The 22,193-nt window shown below is 32.6% G+C and overlaps 2 protein-coding genes across 2 annotated transcripts in view; both read left to right on the top strand.

Annotated features, from left to right (window-relative positions):
* Positions 1 to 17,470, top strand: part of LOC117160565 (uncharacterized) — a 286,749-nt gene extending 269,279 nt beyond the window's left edge. The window contains exons 3-4 of the mRNA XM_033341404.2: positions 9,169 to 9,463; positions 11,655 to 17,470. Of these exons, the coding sequence (XP_033197295.2) occupies positions 9,169 to 9,463; positions 11,655 to 11,869 (510 nt within the window). The 3' untranslated portion in view covers positions 11,870 to 17,470. The remainder of the gene's footprint in view (positions 1 to 9,168; positions 9,464 to 11,654) is intronic.
* Positions 17,471 to 21,591: 4,121 nt separating this feature from the next.
* The window catches only part of ENGase (cytosolic endo-beta-N-acetylglucosaminidase), a 38,111-nt gene continuing 37,509 nt past the window's right edge, over positions 21,592 to 22,193 (top strand). The window contains exon 1 of the mRNA XM_033341382.2: positions 21,592 to 21,969. The gene's annotated coding sequence lies outside the window, so the exon portion shown is untranslated. The remainder of the gene's footprint in view (positions 21,970 to 22,193) is intronic.

Raw genomic sequence — 22,193 nt, 5'->3', positions numbered from 1 at the left:
TTGTCACTAGCTTCGCGAGTGGCTAATCGCCGTGATTAACTGTCAAGATCGTAACAACCCCATTATTGCAATAAATTACACCTGTGTTGTACCGCATCAATGGCTAATTCCCGCGAAGATACATCTGACGCCCACAACCTTACTCCCAGTGGTAATCCAACATATATAATATATATATATATATGTCGGGTTATCATTAGGATTTGAATCACGTAATGTTTCTTCATTTGAATTAGCCATTGTTTTACAAAACAGAGAATATATTTACACGAATAAACAAGGTTTTTACAAAATATTATGAATAATGAATTTTGTAAATGATATGATTGATTAACAAATGATAAATTAAATTATTAATTAGATTAAAGAATAATAAGTTTTATCGAACAATTAAAGAAACGAATAATATATCTTACGATTTACTAATTTAACGAATAATGAAAATTAACGATTGATAAATTTACAAATATTGAATTTAATTTACGCTATAAACAATGATCCGGGGTTCAAACGAATCCACGGTCAACGGGAAAACTTTAAACAATTTTATAACACAAAAAACAAGATACGTTTGCTGAATCACTCGGTAAATTACTCGATGTATCACTTTCCAAGGCGATCACACGAAAGAAAATCTGATTAAAATCTTTTTCGTTATACGACTGCATTTGTTTGTTATATTCTCGCTGGAAACATCGAGAAGGTTCCAATCGTTGTTGCTAGGCAATATCTGTCAAAAGTTTGTTGTATACACTTTGGAAACATCGAGAAAGATCCAAACGCCGATACTAGGCAATTTCTGTCTTCATCAAGCAAAACGTTTATCCCGTGACCGTGGCTACGTTCAGCGACCAGTTGTCACCTCGAACCCATTTTCGCTTTTCACAAATGTCAAACAATTACAAATGACAATTACTTAATTACAGTTATGATAAAATCTAGGCTAAAGCATTAAAAGGCTTCCTCAAAATTGCATAGGGAAGGCTCCGGTTTTCATTTCATCTCCGACATATATATATATACATATGTAAAACATTCAATAATTTAATACATTTTGACCATTATAGCAGAATCAGTACGTTTTTACCTGATATGTCGAAACAACGAAAATCTTTAGCTGATCCTTATTAACGATATTTTGATCCATATTTAATGTTTACGTTTCTCAATCTGAATTTTTCACATTAATTCATTTTGTTTTGTTCAATTTTCCTCGTGTTGTTAGTACAATAAAACAGTTACGCTTATAAAAATCACAACTTCTTTTCTCTTCTATACTTGCCTTGCTTTCAATTCCTTTAGTAATGCCAATTTAAAAATAATTCCAACTTTTATATTTTACCCTAAAATATCTGTTAAATGGTATATTATCCTTCAGAACTTTTGTTAACGCAGTATAAAATGACTATACTAACAGAACTTTTACAACAGAATTAAAATGTCAAGGTATAAAGTTAACGTAGAGCAGAAAAAAATTATTGAAAAGTTGAAAGTTCAGAGAACAACTTTTATCTAGAAAAGTTAACTGCTTCATTCAAATCCCTGCTAGGAACACATATTTTAATCACTCTCAGATCAAGATAATGAACAGATGCTCTTGACTCAGATAACAGCGCAGGATCAATTTTTATCCATTGATCTTCTATTGTTGCTTTTTTATTTACAGATACCAATAAATTTTGGCTATTGTTTATATCGATATCTATTAGTAGTGTATGGTTACTTGAAATAAAATCAGCGGCGAAAGTTTATTGAAATAGACTGTTTAAATATAGCATCGATGTAAGCCGATGACAATTCCATGCTTTTTTTACGTGACTTTTGCAACAAGCGACGTAATCCGGTAAAAAGCTAGCTTTTAGTCTATCGAACTATCGTTATCGTCTAACTATAGTTATCGTTTGATAAAACATCCTTTTCAAAAATCAGATCTGATAAATTTAAATTCAAAATTTCCATTTGAAATAGGTACATATATTTTACGTATTCGATTGGTGCATATGAAACGTCATTTTTTCAAATTAAACTTTACCTGCACGTAAATGCTGTGGAAGTCAATTTCCAATTCATTCAAGGTACTTTCTCAGTATTATTCAGTTTCGTTATTACAGGTTTGTAAGGATCACCAACTTTAAGATAAAGAATTTCTTACAATGCAGCTGTTATAATTTTCCCCATTTACAGTTTTTTTTGTGTTAAAGACCTGACTGAGTGATGTAGAGAAAGTGCCAAAGCTTTCCTATGTACTAGGTTTGTTTTTAGCAACTTTCATGTTCTTCTTTCCATTCCGAACTTCTGTAACAGGATCATACGAACATAGCGACTATCTATGATGACCAATGATGACCTTTTGATGTGTATAAATCTCTCTAACGTTCAATGTACGTCATTTATAACAAATTTCTTCATCCATAATACTGTTGATATTTAACGGTATGAGAAAATTTCATGATTAGTAATATCGCTTGCTAAATTGAAGTTTTAGAGAAACAACGTTCCATTTGCATTATATTGATACCTGCAATAATATTTATGCAAAAGTTTGGAAATAACACTGATATAGTATACGTATCGTACTCTGAGACATTGTCAAAATGCGACATTGTTTCAGATCGAAAAATTCAAAGGATGGAATGAATGCGTGAAAAATTCCGAAGCATGCATAAAAGTCGCGATTCGTAAATATTCGCAACGCGTCTCGTAAATATTCCATGGAAATTTCGTCGAGACACCTATATACGAGTAACAATGTCTCTCTTGAGATAGGAATCGGTATCCAATTAATAGGCGCGTTATCGAGCGATACCTGCGAGAATAGATCGAAAGTCGTCGTTGCATCGCGAATTTCTCCGGTGAAATTAATCACCTCGCATCGTTCGTCTGACTCTGCACCCTCTTTTGCCATGCCACTGCTTTTTTTTCTGTTCTTTGTGTCGTTTCTTTCGACGATGCCTCTCTCAAGTTTCGAACGTCACATGTACAGTACAGTACAGATTTTTATCCATCGATAAGAAAAGAAGAAAAACAACGCACATATAATACGCAAAAATATATTATATATAAAATATCGAAAATATTGGGTTGTTTGAAAAATTCCTAGCGCTTTTGACATTTTTACATTTTACATAATAAGTAATTTTATGTTCTACATTTTGATGTATTTATTATATTCTATATGTTACATATATTTATCAGATATAAAGAATATTATCTAACAAATAAAATTGCGTAATTTTGCAAAATACTGTTTGACAAACAGTTTTTCTAATTGGACGTCAGAAATGTGTCAATTACAGATATCTTTCTGTAGCAATTTTTCTGAGTAATAAAAACAGTGTCATTTTCAGCAAGGAAGAAATATGTTATTTCCATGAAAAATAGGCGAAAGTATTCATTGGGAATTTACCCCATTTTATTCATATTTTGACATTTCCAAAATATTTTTTACATCACAAAAAAGATCATAAAGCTACGTAGAAAAATAGCAAAATATTATCGAAATTCTATAATATCTTTAAAATTTTCTTAAATTTCGTTATAAACTTTCCAAACAGCCTAATAAAATACTTCTTATGGTATTTAATACGTGAAACAGTTCTCTGCCTACAGTTTCGTTTCCTTAATTATATTCATAAAAATATGAATTTTGTGTAAATATCAACAGCCTGTACATGACCATTTCCGCCTCTTTTTTTTTTTTTTATATGGTTTGCTTTGATGTTTACTCGATTTTTCTCTCTTCTCTTTCTCTTTCTACCTTTTTCAGAAGCGTTCTTTTACTCGTCGATGTCATATCAAGCCTTGACATTATTAATTAATGTAGGACCTAGGGGACGACTTCCAATGAACTTCGAGTGGCAACGCCGCCGTCGCGACGGATTCACGTTTCTTCGTTAGGTACGAAGCGTGTATAGTAATTAATGACATGTTTCGCCGACTCATCGCGTTCTTTTTATTCGTTTTTTCTGCGACCTTTTCCTACCGTCGAGTGTATATAGAAAATATGAGCCGTTTCGTTAAGCTCTGTACATGCATTCGTTTCCATAGATTTTCAAATGTTTTATGCTTTTTCAAATTTAAAAGTGTCGTAGGCATTGAGGGAAATCCTCGAATGCTATTTGGAAATATCGATTTTCTCACTTAATTTATGCGTTTTTCTTTCTTAATGAGAAAAGTTGGTGATATCTTCAAACCTTTATATTTCTATCTTGGTCCGATTAGCAATCAAATAAGGTTCGTAATGTTTTAAGAAAATGTTTAACATCAAATTGAAACGGGAAGTCGTGCGTGTTAGCAAGAACTTTCTTAATATGTTTCTCAATCTTGATATGTTCGTTAACGTTAGAAAAATGCGATTGAGTAAAAAATGGTTGAGAAAGTTCAGTTGCATTGATTATATAATTATTATAAAGTATTGATTATTGGAATTTACAGCGGCCATAAAATGTATTGGCACGTCATTGTATTTATTATAACGTTTGATATACTGATTAATTAAACCCAAGTATATTAAATATCATTTAGCAATACTTTCATACGAGTACATTTGTTTCATATTATGAAAATGAAATGTATAACTACTGTAGCCATTGTAACGTGTCTCGTATGCTTTTCAAATTATGTTTAAGTATATTAAAACAGAAAATAATTTATTTCCAATTTTTTTTATTTATTCTTGCGTAAAAGAAATTACTTATTTAGATGCCTGTATCTATAATTCATTTTATTGGAATTGTACGAAGCAGATTTGCAGGATCGAGGTTAATTAATAATACATTACGAATAAGCTTCTAGCAGATGTAAAACAAGACCTTGTTAAATCTTAACAAGCACATTCGAATAAGATCTTCAACGAAGCACTAAAACACGTACATATATCTTAGCAATGTGGATATATTGTTATATTCCTTAAAATGAAGAAAAATTCTATTCCCAATTAAAATACGGGCAGAAAAAGCTAAAATTTCATAGGTAGTCTAGTTTTTATTTGTTATATATTTAATTAATCGTACCACACATTTCATTAATTTTGAAAGAAAAGGAAGAAATATATAATGAACAACACGCGTAAAATTTTGTCTGGAAAGAGAGACAATTATTACATTTTTGGAATATAAATTAGACTGAAATCATAAAAGTTATACAAGTTTTATTATATATCGGATTTAAGATTTTATCCATTAATTCCTTCTGCCTCTTATCTAATTAATTTCTTTCAGTCCCTTTCATGAACATTACATTTCGTATACTGTAATAATCTTTTCATTATGCTGCAATCGTACTAATTCTGAACTGAACTTTTAATAATTACAACACGAATGATGTCAAAATTTCATGCTTTGAGAATTTATGTTATTTCATTTCATTAATTTTTATATATACACATATTTCAATATTGAACAAATTTTTGTATAAAAATTTATGAACAAATTTATCAGAATGTATTGTACTATCTACAGTTACCAATTTTTTTTTTCTGAAACTGTTTATCATGCGAAAAAAAATAGTAGAATATAAAAGATGCGTCGTGTCTGAATCTACAACTTTTTGCTATAATCAATAGCAAGAGGATAATAAGATTAAAAAATAATCGAATACAATCGAGTATGTATCGATTATATAATTATTTAAGTATTAATTTTAATATTTAAGAACCCAAGGGCATCATTTCCTCTTATCCAATCGCGTTCAAATGTTACGCAGATTAATTTTGTATTAGTTGAAACTATTCGGGGAAGGAGGTGGCGGGAAACAAACCTTAAAAAAGATTGTTAGGTGTAAATAAGAGAATATTAGATTTTATTCGGTAAAATATTAAAAAAATGCTGTATCATTCTAGAGTATTCATAAGACTTTTGTTCGTAATTTATTAGTTGTTTATAAATATGAAATTCTCCTTTTTCTTTACGGGTTTGTCATAACGAATATACACCAAAATCTTTCCTCCTTTTGTTGGTACACTTCTTCCTCTTGTTCGTCCAAAAGTACCGCTCTTATAGGTAATATAATAATATAATAATGTATGGTGTATAACTTCAACCTGACTGGCACATTCATCTCGGATACATCCAATAGGATACAACAAATATTAATGCATGAACGCCCGAACATGGGACGGTCACTGTACGTATATTGCGAAGTTCTTACAGTAAAAAAAACAGAAGAAGAAGAAAACAAATGAACTGTGGATGAAATACTGATATATTATATCGACAAATGTACATATGTTTGTTATTTCTGTAAATGAGTGTTACGTATCCGATATCCAGTGAAATCAGACGCTCATAATGTTGATTGTTGTCGCGAGCGATTGTACTCGCCCGTAATATACAGTGACGAGCAAAAGTGTAAACACACTCCGCTGATTTTATCTAAAAGGCGATAATACGACTAATTTTTCAAGTGATCGGTAAATATTAGGTAACAGTAACTACAAGCTGCGCCTGATTAACGAAATGTAATAGTTCATTTTCATTAACATTAATAATGCACAGAACATTTTACAAAAATGGACATCTCAAACCGTGTTTACAGTTTTGCACTTTAATTATAATCGTCGAATTAAGGTTTCAACCTAGTATTTCGTTCACTTTCCTTTACTTTTTTTTAATGCTTTTAATCTACGAGGCATACTGTCAATTGAATTTTTAATTATTTGTGGTTCTATATCGTACCATTCCTGTTATGTTCTTTCCCATAATTCGTGAACGCCTGAAGGTGGATTATTACATTTTGCCAGCCTTCTTTTCAAAATGGAAAAAACAAATTTTCGATCGGATTCATACGCGGACTTTGTGCTGGCCACTTCATCGCAGAAAAATTTTGATTTTCTAGCCGGGTTTTAACTATTTTTGCAGTATGCTTAGGATCCCCGTCTTATTGAAATACTACTTCACGTTCATTATATCCAATAGAATTAACTACAGAAGGTAAATTACTTTGTAGAATGGTCAAATAATGCTCTTTTCGCATTATACCTTCGATTCGAACTAAGGGACCAACACCTTTGTGAGTAAAGCAACTCCAACACATAATTGAGCCACCTCCAAACTTCATAGTTTGTTTTATATCATTTGGTTGATCGTTATTCTCGGATTAAGTCCAATACCAGGACTTTCCGTCGGATTCGAATCTGTTAATTTTTGTTTCGTCACTCCATATAACTCTTTCCCAATCCTCGATCGTCCATTCTTTGTAGGTGTCAACAAATTGTTTTCGTAATTTAATATTTTTGTTTGAAAGAGCTGGTTTACTTTCTTTTTCCTTCGCTCGTAAACCATTCTCTTTAAAGAGCGACGAATGGTCCATTCGCTAGCACCTATTTCGATTTGCTGAGCAGCAATTTTTAGTGTTTTGTAACTATCCGACCGAATACAGTGTGCAATTTCACGTGCTGCTCTATCCGAAATAAGTCGCAGTCTACCGTTTTGTGAAGAAATTGGTGCACTAACATACCTTTCTCTTATTGTTGCAACTATCGCATGACTGACACCACATTTCTCTGCAATTTGCAGCAACGACAAACCTTTATCACGCAAACAAATAATACTGTTCTTTTTATCTTCACTAAGTGGCTTCATCTTGGATTAAGCATATCAAACTGAAAAGTAATCTAACAATAGTGTGGAACAGTTGACTGCGAAACAGTGGACAATCAGTGCTTATTGACAGTTTCGTTTCCCTGACATTTACACGCTATCATAAACGTTTCTGACGCAACGTGCAAAACTGTAAACATTGTTTCAAAACACAATTATTATAATATATTCTGTACATTATTAATGTTAATGAAAATGAACTATTACATTTCGTTAATCAGACGCAGCTTGTAGTTACTGTTACCTAATCTTTACCGATCACTTGAAAAATTAGTCGTAGTATCGCCTTTTACATAAGATCAGCGGAGTGTGTTTACACTTTTGCTTGTCACTGTATATATATGTAAATTCTATAGACTTTAGAAGACCAACCGACGGTTTGACTTTCCCTGTCTTTACTGGGAGTCGGCCGAACGATATAAATAGAGAAGGACAAGTACTTAGGAGGGAGAATAAAACAGGATTTCGAGAAGCGAAGATGGAGAACAAAGAAAAAGAAAAGCAAGTTAAGAGTTAGAAGGAGAAAGAGAAGAGGGATTAGAAGCGGAGATTTTAGGAGATACGGAAGAAGACTTTAGAAAATCGATTCTTGAGTTTTCTCGAATCGATCGCCTGATTTCCAAAAATATTACAACATTACATATGTATATATATCTAAAACCTTGTTTGCATTAGGAAATTTTTGGAAGAACGATTGAGTCGATGAACCTTAATTAGGTTGTTCGAATTTGCACATGTAAATACAGTTTCAATCAAGTTGGAATAGCTTTTAGTTGTTCAACCAAAAATGGCCTTAAATGGCGCGGTGGGGCGCGACGTTTTGTGACAAATGACTATAGCCGCGCATAGTGCATACATATATGAATAACATTTCATAGAGAGCCGCTATAGTCGTCCGTCGTAACGAAAGGATTAGGTCGAATAGTACAACAAATTGAATACATTCGATACATTTTGACCTTATATATCGAAACAATAATAATCCTTATTTAACAATATTTTGACGCATTTTTAATGTTTGCATTACCCAATCTAATCTTTTCACATCAATTGCAGGCTGTCTTTCCTCCTAATGTAGCTTCTGCAAAATATTACAAACAACTTTTACCACATTACGTCAAAATCTAAAGTTTCCTGAAAAAGAACAGACCGGAATTTGACGTTGATTTATGTTTTGCTTTAGTGCATAAATACATCTCTTTGTAATAAAAAAAAAAAACTGACAAAATATCGATCACTTAACTTCGTTGCGTTCACTTAACTTCCAATTTTAAATCGAAATCTAATTAACATTTAACAGCATTTTTTGTCACTAAATTTTGAACAATTTTACACGTTTCTGAAATCAATTATTTCATATAGAACGACGTAGCAGTATCAAAGTTTTAATTACTATAACTTCTTCAACATCCCCGTAAAAAAGCTGCAACTGAAAAAGACATATCTGCCTCTAACAACGTATATTCGTACTAACTACCTTATCCAACTGTCGCGGCGTCGTGTCGCACAAGGATAACATGGCATACAATCATACGAGACTGAACGTATGAATTTTCTCTTTCCGTTCCAGATACCATCGTACGACCCGAACTCTCATTGTCTGTGCGTCGCCGGTGAAGTATATTGTTGGTGGCAGAATTACAATCCGAACACCGATCCTTCCGCCGGCCCCTCGTTCCTCCCATCGACGACGATAGAAAGTAATTACACGCCGTCGCTGGAGGGAAGCACGGATGCCGTCGACAGTTTGGAAGCTTCCGGTGATCCGGCGGAGGAGCCTTCTGTCGAGCAACAGGGATACGCGGAGATTAACGCGACCTACTCGACTACCTTGCAGCCAGTACCAACTACGTGTCTCGTGATGGGTAATAGATCAGTCGTAGTTTGTTTCAACTCGGTTCTTTACACAGCCGCAAACTATCGACTAGATAGCCGCTATTCGAAGCAAATAGAATTACAGTGTAATTAGTTTCGCATCGTATGGACGGTTTTTCACGAGGAAGTACAACGAATACAGAAAATATTAGCACGCCATTGTATTTAGTGTAGCATTTACAAACGAGTTACGTTTAAATTTCGTATCATTCAATGGCACCTTCAATATGACTACAAAAATTTGATACCATGAAAATGAAATATAAACATTAATGAAAAAAGGAGAAAGAACGATTCGTTGGAAAATAGGGATACGCATAAATACTTTTTTGTAGTCACCGTAGGTAAGAGAATAATTATTTGTTTTGATTACGTGTTTTCTTAAAATTTCTAATCGTTTCGTAGAAAAGTTGCGCAGATGTATAAATATTCCGGATTCCAGGAAGTGAGAGAAAGAAAGCAGAGGATTAGACGATACTTGTATGAAAGCCCCGCATTAAACCGTATATGTATAACGCCTAATTTTTGTAGTCCGCACGAAACAAATTGTGTACTCAAAATTGTATTTATCGGGTATCTTCATAGTTAACAAAAAATTACAAGAATTCAAAAGTTCAAACATTATATTGAAGCTAACGGTACAAAAAATTTGCTTCAATCCGCATCCAATGTAATTATCATAGGACTAATCCACGTCTTATACAGGGTGGTTGGTAACTGGTGGTACAAGCGGAAATGGGGTGATTCTACGCGAAAAAAGAAGTCGAAAATATACAGTAAAAATTTTTCGTTTGAGGCTTTGTTTTCGAGAAAATCGACTTTGAACTTTCGCTCGGTACGCGTGCGGTACGTTATAACGGATCTCACTGTAGATCGTTGTATTCTATATTTTCGACTTCTTTTTTTGCGTAGAATCACCTCCTTACCGCTTGTACCGCCAGTTACCAACCACCCTGTATAATAATAAAGAGATTAAATTCAATATCAATATGCTAGACCAGAGATTGTTAACCTGTGGTCCGCGGACCTCCAGGAGGCCACGAAGTCCTTACATGGACGATTTGTATTATCGCATTATTCGAATAAGAAGTATTTATTATTTATTGTATGTATAGGGTGTGTAGAAGGTTGATCTAAAAACCACTGTAGCATGATTCCACACCGTGGATCGGTGGAAATTTGGATCGGTGGAAATTTGGATCGGTACAAAATTGACCTTGAGCATGACTTTTTACAGTCAAAATTTGTTTACTGCAATGTATTTTGCTCATCACTAGGAACAACAGTCTCAAAGGAACCATGGATATTAAATAACCCCTTCTTCAAGAAAAAGATGTTTATTTATGCGGTCTCGACCTGCATTTAGACGTCGCGATATTAATTCTTGATCACCGAATCGTTAACACAGTCGCTGAAAATCGCAGTGTCACGGAATGCTTTCTGCACGCAGAGATCTTCCACTATTCTTGTATCCCGATATATTTAACGAGCTAATCTGTGATGTCCTGCTGCTTCGTAAATAGCACACCATTTCCTCATTAAATACGAATATAGATGTAAATATATTGTGAATGAAACCAGTTTAAGAATTATTAAAACTTTAACACTTTTTCTGGAAGATGTAGTTCCTTTGAGACTTTCGTTCCTCGTAATGAGCGAAATACGTTGAAATAAAAAATATTTAGCATCGAAAATCATAGTCAAGATCAACTTTGCACAACTTCTTTTTACAAATCTTCGCTTATCCAGGTGTGTAGAGTCATGCCACGGTGTACAATGTACAAAAGTTATACAATAATAAAAGATTTACACTGTGTATAGTTCTCGCTTAACAGTTTGAATGGTCCTTCGGCTTTACATCTTTCTCTTATCTTCTCTCAGCCTCTCTCACATTCTCACCCTCTTACGCTTATCTACGCTTTCACTCACATCCTTACTCTCCGCCTATAGATTATTGCAATACATACATATATTTCTACATTTACATATCACATAACACATATCGTTCTCCTTATACTCTTCTAATACTCTCTTGAACCATTGCATAATAAACAATAAGAATCGAGAATTGAAAGCGTAAAATCGTCTGGTATTTTCAAGCAACTTGTAGGTAGGCCAAGAGAAAAATCCAAGAGAAATGTAAAATACTGTGTCCGGACGGACACGATATTCTGATTACAGGAAGGGAATACCGTGAGGGCGAGGTACTTCCGCATTCGACCGGAAACTGCATTGAATGCAGCTGCGGATCCGAGGGCCGTGTCGAGTGTTCGCCACGGGACTGCGTGGCCCTTCGACCCGAGATACCAGTTGCACCAGATATACCGGACGCACCAGATGGCGATTTCGAAGTTTTCAATCTTGCCAGGGATCGGGGAATCGACGAGAGCTTCTAAAAAATCCGATAATAACGATTGTCGCCTGCTCCATGAGATCTTCGAACGCGTGACTCGTGAGAGACTCGACTTTCGTGTAATCGCGGTCTTCGACGAGTTTCGCCTTTACCTATTAAGCTTTTTTTCTATTCGGAATTTGTTGATCGATATGAATTATACGTGAAAGTCAAACAATGTTAATCATTACGTTAACGTTAAAATGAATTATTTAAATTTGTGTGGTTTTTCTGATTTTGAAAATGGCGAATGAAGAGTTAGTATTGTATACATACGTGAATCATAGTTTAATTTTCATAAAAGTGGGTCAGGATTCTAAGAGAAATAATGAATTCCTTAAATAAGTAATTATCTTATCTGTAATATTATCTTTTTATAGTATCGAAATTGTAGTGGATTAATCACGCTTAAAAAGTAAAATTATGACTGTCGTTTTCTTATTTCTCGCAAAGGTGTACGAAAAAGCTTGTTTCGTTCAAATGGCAAAGCATGCTCCAAACTTTCGAGCAGGAGTATACGAATGTGTTTTGTAGCATGTAAAATTTATTGATGATTTATGAATAATTTGTAACGATATGATTGCAACAATTGGGAATATAGCGAAAAATAAGATTGGTTATTTTGTACTATGATTCATACTAGTTCCATTTGAGAATTAATTTAAAATAGATAAAACCTTAAATATTAGATTTTATTAAAAATTTATTCTACTAGAAATATAACGATACATTAATGATAGGAAGTATTAAAAGCGATACTAGTAGTTATACGGTTTATTTATGTTATTTATAATATAATTTAGTAGTAATAATTGTAGAAATAATTTTTTTATAAACTTTGAGGAACATATTGGTATACATGTTAACCGTAAATAATTAATGTATTGTAGAGTAAAAATTGAATGCAATTTCTCGCACGATTATTTTCGTATCGATCAACAATATGTTGATACATATCTGTACGATCATTGCGTTTTAAATACCAGTTTACGCAAGTAATCGAACGTTTAACGATCCTCCAACCGTATGGAATGATTTTCTTATTAAAAATATTTATCTATGGGTCGAGATCCAGGTTTTTAACAAACGGAAAGAATTATCAAAGTATTTTTTACGCATCTCACAACATATTAAAAGTCACATGATTTTAACGAGAAAAATATTCTCGACCGGGAAGTGATTACACGGTTGAAGGATCTGTAAGTACTAATTAGTTTAATTTATATACCTTCTTATCCGTGTTCTCTCAAGCCTTAAGCTTTTCTCCTTTTGTTTGAAACGCGATTCCGGTTGAAAGAGTTCTACGAAAGGGAAAAAGAAAACTCTGAAAAATCGATTACCGATAATGAAACAAAAGGAACCTTAACTACTTTCTTTTCACATACCTGAATAATTAAACGAGACAGGAATTAGATATATATAATTATGTATGAGAAAAGTAAAGAATACTTAACTTCAAAGAAAAATATATTATTGCAAATTACAACGATGATTAAAGAGAGAGCAAGGTTCAATTTCAACGTCGTCGAGTTATCGTCGTAATGATCAGTAGCTTGAATCGACCCAGGCCAAGCCAAATAATATATTTATGTTCAATTTAGTGATTTAATGAGATCGATAGACAGCTTTAAGCCAGGACGTTATTCCAACATTTACGAGCCAACTGTAATTTATTACCCCCAGGACTTCTAAACGTTTCACTAGCGTGGGCCTAATTTATCAAACGATAGATCTTAGAAACGATCCATCTAAATACCAATTAATTACGAACAAATTTTATCTAATCGTAATGCGTTTGCAAATTGCATTTCTTTATCAGGATTAATATTGTTACCATTTTTACCATCCACTACAACTTACTATTACCTAAGAAACGTTAACGAATCTTGAGAAAATGTTCCTCACGCAAGAACCTTCAGCGCCACGAAAGTACCAAATGATAGATTAATAGCGATTAAGTACTCGTTCCTTAAGAGAACTCACATTCCTGATACTTCCTTTTTATTTCTAACATTTGAATTCTTCGAATAACTTAAACTAGTCCCAGAAGAAAAACTCCGTTTTGAACAAAATGCTCCGTTTATTCATCTTGCGTTTCATAATCCTCTTTCATCGATGGAAAAAGTGGAGATTTGCGCACCAGGATAGATCCTCGAGCGGTACAATTTTTCTATAAGACGACCTACCGACGATCTATCCTCATACCGACGAATCGTCGCCACGATCGTCACCAAGTATCGTGATTAAGTGAGAACTCTCGGCCAATTTGGCCACACATTTTCTATGTAGACACCCGTAGATGTTAGAACGCAAGTTTGAACGATAGGTCCTGCGCGCTTCAATTCTCTAAATGAGGGATCGTTGTAGTTCTCTCGTCTGTTGTACGGTATTTTGTACGCGTTACGAGAATGGAAGCGATTACTTCCCACCATGTTAACGATAAACAAAACTATATAATTCTGTAGACGTCGGCCTACAACGTACGAATTAATAAGTCGGGTATGAGAAAACCGGCCTGTTCGGTCTCGGGGGATCGAGTACCCGTTTTAAGAGAAGAAGCGTTACAGAGCTTGGATAGTTCTGGATCTTCGTCATAAGATCGTAAATGATACTCGTGTCATTCATATCTTTCGTCATATTCTAGTCGAGACGTAGTCATATCCTGTTCACGGTCGGTACGTTCGGCCTTGTAGCTTGGATCGTAGGGACGGCAATGCCCTGCTACTCCTACTACGAAGAAAGCACGACCTGTACGAGACGTTGAGAAAGCTTATTGAACAAACTCGATTGGCTTGTGGCTCGCAAGCCGGCAATCTGGTGAAACGATCTTTGCACGAGCTGATCTATCTAGCCTCTACTGTGTATAAAATATTGTTCCAGTTGTGCTTTTTGCTTCTGTTTCCGTGATATTGGAAATTGGATATCGGCGAGAAATCACATTCCGTGTTTGTTTAGCAAGGTGAACAATTTCAAATCGCTAATAAAAATCTGAAATCGAAGAACTTATTAAAGATCTCGATAATACTTGATTGTAAAATTTGGTTTTTTGCTTGTTTTATCGTAGATCTGAATTAATGAAAAAGACATTCTTTTTTATTGAATAAATTTGAATAATTTTAGAAATTTCTTGAAATTCTAAATTTAAATTCATTACTCATTTATGTTTACAATCTATAAGAATATTTATTCTATTAAACAAGCGAATATTTTTTGTTTTACAAAAATATTTTATACATTTCACACAGTTCTATTGCAAAACGAATAACGACTTTTAATTTAATTAAGAAATAATTTTCTATCAATTTACTGGCAGAAATAATCATAAATATATATAAATAATCGTAACAGTCGAAACTAAAAAATTATTAATATTATTTAATTTTATACGTATTCGAAACATATGCTCAATTAATATTAAATTTTAATTCATGGGGCAAAAATGCAAAGTTCGTGTCAATCAGATCGAACATCTCGTACATTTGCATCATATCATGAATGAATAAACTATCAGCGAGAAAATACCAGAGTTTTAAGACGAATCGATTAGCATAGTAAACGATTTAATGTAAGAATTAACTAACGAATGTCTAAATAACAGAAGCATAGAATGGGAGTGAGTTCTTGAGGATAGCTGACATTCCTAATCTCACGTGCAGATTAATCACTTACGATACGTATATTAGTAAAACCACGTTGTAAGGTGAAGAAAGAAGATTTTTCGTAGAACGATGTTTCTGCTACATATGGAGCGATAAAAAAAATATTTAATAAAAATCGGTAGCGTAATTCGCCGGTTGAATTTAGTATTAAATAGCCTCCTAATCTATATATATATATACATATATACATATATGTATTCCTTTTAATGACAGAGACAAAATGGAATTCTGTGTTGTATGGATCAACATGCACAATTAATTGATTTAATACATACATATAAATATTATATATTCATATATATATATTATATATACATGTACACGTACTTATGCATACACGAGGAACCAAATATCAAGAGATAATTATTGTACGTAACTATGCATATAATATATGTATACATATAAATTATACATATATAGGAGTAGGATACCCAAGCGTTTTCAATTGCTGTGCACCTTTTGTAGATATGAATTCGTCTCTTCGTTTCACAGTACGTTTTCTTCTGTGTAATTCCGGTGTTTCAGTAGTCCAGTCACAATCAAATTACAATAGAGTTATTTTGAGAAAAAAATAATTCCGCATTCTGCTAATATAAATGTAATATTGGGAGATAGATGGACCACCTGTTTCGAATGCTTCTCGTTTATTCTTTTAGAAAGTTGATAGTATGTATACATTTTTGCTGTGATTATATTATACGTGTACGTTATTTTTAGCTATATGTAATAGAGATTCAGATTGGAAACTATGGCAAGAAGAATATTGTAGAGCAAAAAAATAAAAGAATATCGTGTCATCCAAAAATTATTTGCAACTCGTTGAAAGATGAATTCTCTATAATTAATATGTATATGTATGTACATTAGTCATAAGTTCAATATTATTTCATTTCTATTACAAACTTTAGTAGATTTCTTCCATGTTACTATTATAAATTTTACTTGATGAATTGTAAGCAATAATGGTGGCAATCATGTGTACTATATACGTTTGGCAATGAAAGGAATAAAATGAATAGAGGCAAGGAAATAATTATCAGGATAAACATATCATATAATAATATTATCCTAAAACCTAAAAAATGATCCATCTATCTTCAAGCATGTTGTCACAAATACGTTTGATTATACAGAGAATCTATCTCAGCGTACAAATAGTTAACGATCTTATGGTAGCACCGATTATCATGCAGAATCAAATAGGAAAAGCAAAGGGTTGTAATTAGACTTTTACGATGACTAGTTAATTGTTCATAGTTAGTCGCATAGTTAGGTAGAGATCCAATGTGATACATACATTCAAAAGGTAACTTTGTCTAAAAGTTTTACTATACATATAGGAAGAAGATACGACATCTTATCGCAAGATTTGCCGTAAACTTCTACGAGCGTTCGTTCAATTAGATGTACCTAAACCATAGAAAATCAAGCAACGTTCCGAACGTTATCGTCGGGTTCGCTTTTTGCAATGATTCGAGTTTATTGTCATACACATTAATGGCATTTTCTTTGACGAACCAGCGTAATCGCATCATCATAACACGGCCTGTACTGATATTACCTTTAACGATAATCGAAATAGAAAACAGGATGATCTCGAATGTTTTGTGACCACTGTGGAATAACGAATCGAGACTACTATTTTTTAACTGCGCCACTTTTCGAGGGAATCGTGAACAATTTGTGTATTATCGTTCTAGAACAATCTATCCCCTGGAAATTCAAACATGAGATTGCATTAAAGAGAAAACAAAAAAAATGGAAAACGAATGGGAAAAGTAAGTAGGATCATCACGAGATCACGCGGGACCATCATGGCAGTTCGTTTTTCTCGTACGTCTTCCAATCATTCCATAAACCGTTGTGTCTGTCTTGTATCCGTGGGATCGCCTGTCTTCTTAAAAACGGTTGTACGCTAAATAAAGGAAGATCTTACGGTATGTCGATTTTTTTTTCGATTTTCACTCTATCCTTATATTGTCTATATTATATATGTGTAATATACGTCATGGTTCTAAATCCGTGTAAAGTCAGGGAAATTCTGTGACCCGAGATAATATGGAAATGAAGAATAACAATATTACGTGGAGTTTTCGTTTTTGAGAAAATAAAACTTAAAAGCGTGTCAAGTACATATGTATACGAGATTGATTCTCGACTGGACAGAAGTAAACAATTGGTAGGAGATTATTCAACATGCGAAAATAAATAAAGAATGTAGAACAACATTTTTTTTGCCTGAAATCTCGTTTTCGAGAAAGTCGAATTTGAAAATTTGTCAAATACACATATACCAGGCTAATCTTTTATTCAATATGTTCAAATCGTATTTTCTCGAAAACGAAAACTTAAATGAAAAAGTGTTATTCTACATTTTCCCACTTTTGGCTTATTTTTGCATAGAATAATTTCCCGTATTACACATCTATTTATCTAAATACACTAGGCAAGTTTCCTGACTCAATAATCCTAAAGATTACCTCCGATGCAACAGTTATTCTATTATTACGTATTATTTTGGTATTTAGTAGAATAAGTCGTAGAATCTTCTTGACTTCATTTCTACCGCAAATCTAAGCACACAGTGTATAATATATTTACGTTATTACGATGTTTTAGTTATATATACAGGGTGGTTGGTAACTGGCGGTACAAGCGGAAAGGGGGTGATTCTACGCGAAAAAAGAAGTCGAAAATATAGAACAACAATTTTTTTTTTAATTTTTTCCATCGAGACAACGATCTACAGTGAGATCCGTTATAACGTACCGCACGCGTACCGAGCGAAAATTCAAAGTCGATTTTCTCGGAAACAAAGCCTCAAACGAAAAATTTTTATTCTATATTTTCGACTCCTTTTTTCGCGTAGAATCACTCCTTTTCCGCTTGTACCACCAATTACCAACCACCTTGTATATCATGTCAACAGTCAATGGTTTTTCCATTATTAGATTGTTTCGCAAAGCTGTGCTTTTAGATAATTACTTTATAGAATTGAGATAAATCATTTGACACTGTTATATTAATTTATTTTATTAGTACTGTCTCCAGAAAAAATAAAATAAAGAATAAGGTAAGATAAACAAATAAGATAAAAATAAGATAAACAGATTTGTTATATCAAATAAAGCATTACACTAAAATTAGATATTTACGATACGTTCAATTCAAAAATATATATGTCGTATATTATTACAATATCACAAGAATATTCATGAGGCAAATTGTTTAAAGTTAATAACATATTAGTGTCGCGCCTTCTATACACATGACATGTGTCGAGGCATCTCGTAACTCTCAAAAGTCATCGGGCTACTGATATTCATAATCTTAAACTTGGCAATGACAACTGATTAAGACGTAACGAATTCTAATAATGATCATGGAAATAAGGATGATCATCGCAGATGAGTCATCTACAGTAAATGTGAAGGATGAAAGCCACAGTATTTACACTACTTCACTGGTTGAATTCACTTCACCAATTTGAAATATTACAGGCTTAATTAAACATATTAAGGGTTAAATTTTGAAGTAAATTGAACTAAATAATAATATAATTCTAATGTAACATAATAATAAAAAATAAAATAATTAATAACATAAGCAATAACATAATTTTCAAACGTAGACATTATAGAAATAAATTATTATTCGCGAAAATACAGATTTATAACAATAAATGTAATTTTAACAATAACCTTCAATGGATAAAAAATACAAAAGAATTAATCCCTATTTTCAGTTTTTAAATAACGTTGCACAAGCAAACAAATGTTACCAACCATTTCCTACGTTTTTGGATAATTTCAAATTATAAAAGGGAAACGTCTCTCTAATTGTATAGTTGCATAGATAACATGACCTTTTCCACAAGTTGTAGTTTTCGCACAGTCAATGCAGAAACTGCACGCGGAGCTTTCACACAGCCCGCTGCGTTCAAGCCATCTAACTGCTGGCAGCGAAAATGAAAGAATTTTACAAATCTTTTTGTGTGTTTTATGGGCATTCAACCAATAAGAAAAGAAGTTCACGCATAATATAAGTCATAAACTGTAGAACAACGCTCGTTGCATTTAGTTTAGCGCAGATCAGTTTTTGAAAATAAAGCCCATCTTGGAACCAATCGATCGTAGAAAAACGTCTTTTTCTTGAAATTACGTGGAATGATTCCAGAAATCGATGAAAGCAAGTTCCACGACGATAGAATGTAAATTGCAAAAGTTACTGCATTTAACAACAAAGTAAAAATAATTATCACTGTATTTTAGCTATGCCTTTGAACGAAAGCATTTTTTTACACTTGCATATCTATACTATAAGTCTTCTACATAGCGTAGAAGCTCGGAGCATAAACTAAGATAAACTCACATATTTTTCTTAGAAATTAAAAATTTTCCGTTTTGTAAATTGATTAATTCATTTTACAGAAACTAACAAACGAATCGATTTGAAATTTGGTTTCCTATTTTGATATGACTGATACCATAAAGCCTCAATATTATATGACAACTTTAACTAATGTCATAAACGATTTAAGAAAAAAGTCTTTGCACTATTTGCTAATGTACAACGTAAAAATTAATCTTATCGTTACGTAACGAGTTTCATTTTATAGATAATTTTATTATATACAACTTCCTAATGACACTTTTTCACGTATGATAAATAATTTTTAAGATATAGAGGAAATGTAAGAAAAACTCGCGTTTTTTTTTTATTTAATCGATATGATGTTTATAAAGTTATAAAGTTGCTTGTTTTGTAGGTTAGATTATATTATCTACATAACGTAGATATAAGATAGATATATAAGATAAACAGATCTATATAGATATATACGATATAGATTAAATTATATAGATAATATAATCTATATCGTTCCGAATCATATGATACAAAAACGTTTCTACTAAGAATTTGTTTCTGACACAATCAGATTATATTCGATTATATTATACAATCAGAATACATATCAGTTTATTTCGAATAGAATATTCGTAGGAGGGCCATTCCTCTCCGTGACAGTGAACAGACAGTTTTGTATCGAGTCAGAGACCAGCTGAGCATCTTAGGAGTAACGATAGTGAAATGCAATTCAAATTGTATAATTGAGAAATATTATAAACCGTTGTAAAACGTATATTACTTACAGATTATCCAAAGTGAAAAGGTGTAAATTTGGCTTTATGTTATAGCTTCGGTTCACGATAAGGATCCCGATATTCTTCTTATTGATTCTTAGGAAACATGCACGTGTGACGATAGTTAGACCTGATGATGCTGCACAACGCATGTAGAATGATAAGAAATAAGGACAGCTTCTTTTCATTCCTGGTTAGTATCACGCACAACACCGAACAAAGATCAGCTATATTCTTTTTAATAGAACCATCCATTTTTTAACACGTTAACCAATCTGTTATAGCATTTCTCATAAAAGGAGGATAGTAACCTATTTATGTCGAGAAACTATTAATATCGAACAAAAAAACTTTGGAAAAACTGAACAACATAAATAAAATAATTAAATTTTGGGTTTTTGTCATTTTTTATCATTATAGTATTAACTATTTATACTCTTTTTAATAGAACCATCCATTTTTAACACGTTAACCAATCTGTTATAGCATTTCTTATAAAAGGAGGATAGTAACCTATTTATGTCGAGAAACTATTAGTATCGAACAAAAAAACTTTGGAAAAACTGAACAACATAAATAAAATAATTAAATTTTGGGTTTTTGTCATATTTTGTCATTATAGTATTAATTATTTATATTTATATTAAATTATAATATTATATACTATTATAGTATTATTATTATATATTATAACTACATAATATTATATAGTATTATAAGTTAATAGTGCTATATATTAAGACGTCCTTATATTATATTATGTATAAGGAACTTTATAAGGAACTTTATTCTAATATTAATGTAATTTGGGCACAAGATTTCACACTGCACTTCTCTCTTTTTTTGTCAACTGAGTCCTAGGCCATTATACAACGCTACATACATACTATGGAGGGGATACATACTTGTGTATGTTTTTGCTCTACGTATTCACTCTCGCACGTACAAATGTACCATATATACAACAACAACAAACCGCTCGTCTGATGCCGGTCTTAGTTTGAAAAACCTGACTACGGATTGGGAAAGGTGATAAATGATAAACCTTTTGACAAAAGGACTGATATCGAGTCAAACAGTTCAGTACTTCCCTCAGAATCTTGGCGATACATTGTATGTCTCATGAAGCATGCGACTTGGTGTCGCGAGACCAAGCACCGATTGTCAATTTTTCGTAACTAGACATAGACACATAACTATCTCGTAACTATACTACTATTATCAGTACCAGAAATACGTTGGGTTGCTGTCGATCGTTCGGTAGTCGTCATATTATCTTTGAAGAGAACGCTTTGTATATAGTAAGTACCTATACTAATAAATTACATGTATGTCTTTAACATTATTATTTTGCATAGTGTTCTCCCTATAATATGCATTAATATATAATATAAAATTTAAAATTCATTTCTGGTGACTTGAAGAACATAAGTATAGTTTGTATGACTTGTGTATGGCTGTGCATTACGATATTTGAAAATTAATTAACAACAGTAATTAATTTAACTTTTTGGTATTATCGTAA

This window comes from Bombus vancouverensis, chromosome 1, assembly GCF_051014615.1.
Source record: "Bombus vancouverensis nearcticus chromosome 1, iyBomVanc1_principal, whole genome shotgun sequence".
Taxonomy (NCBI): Eukaryota; Metazoa; Arthropoda; class Insecta; order Hymenoptera; family Apidae; genus Bombus; species Bombus vancouverensis.
Note: the sequence above shows the minus strand (reverse complement) of the source record. Positions and strands in the feature narration are given on the sequence as shown.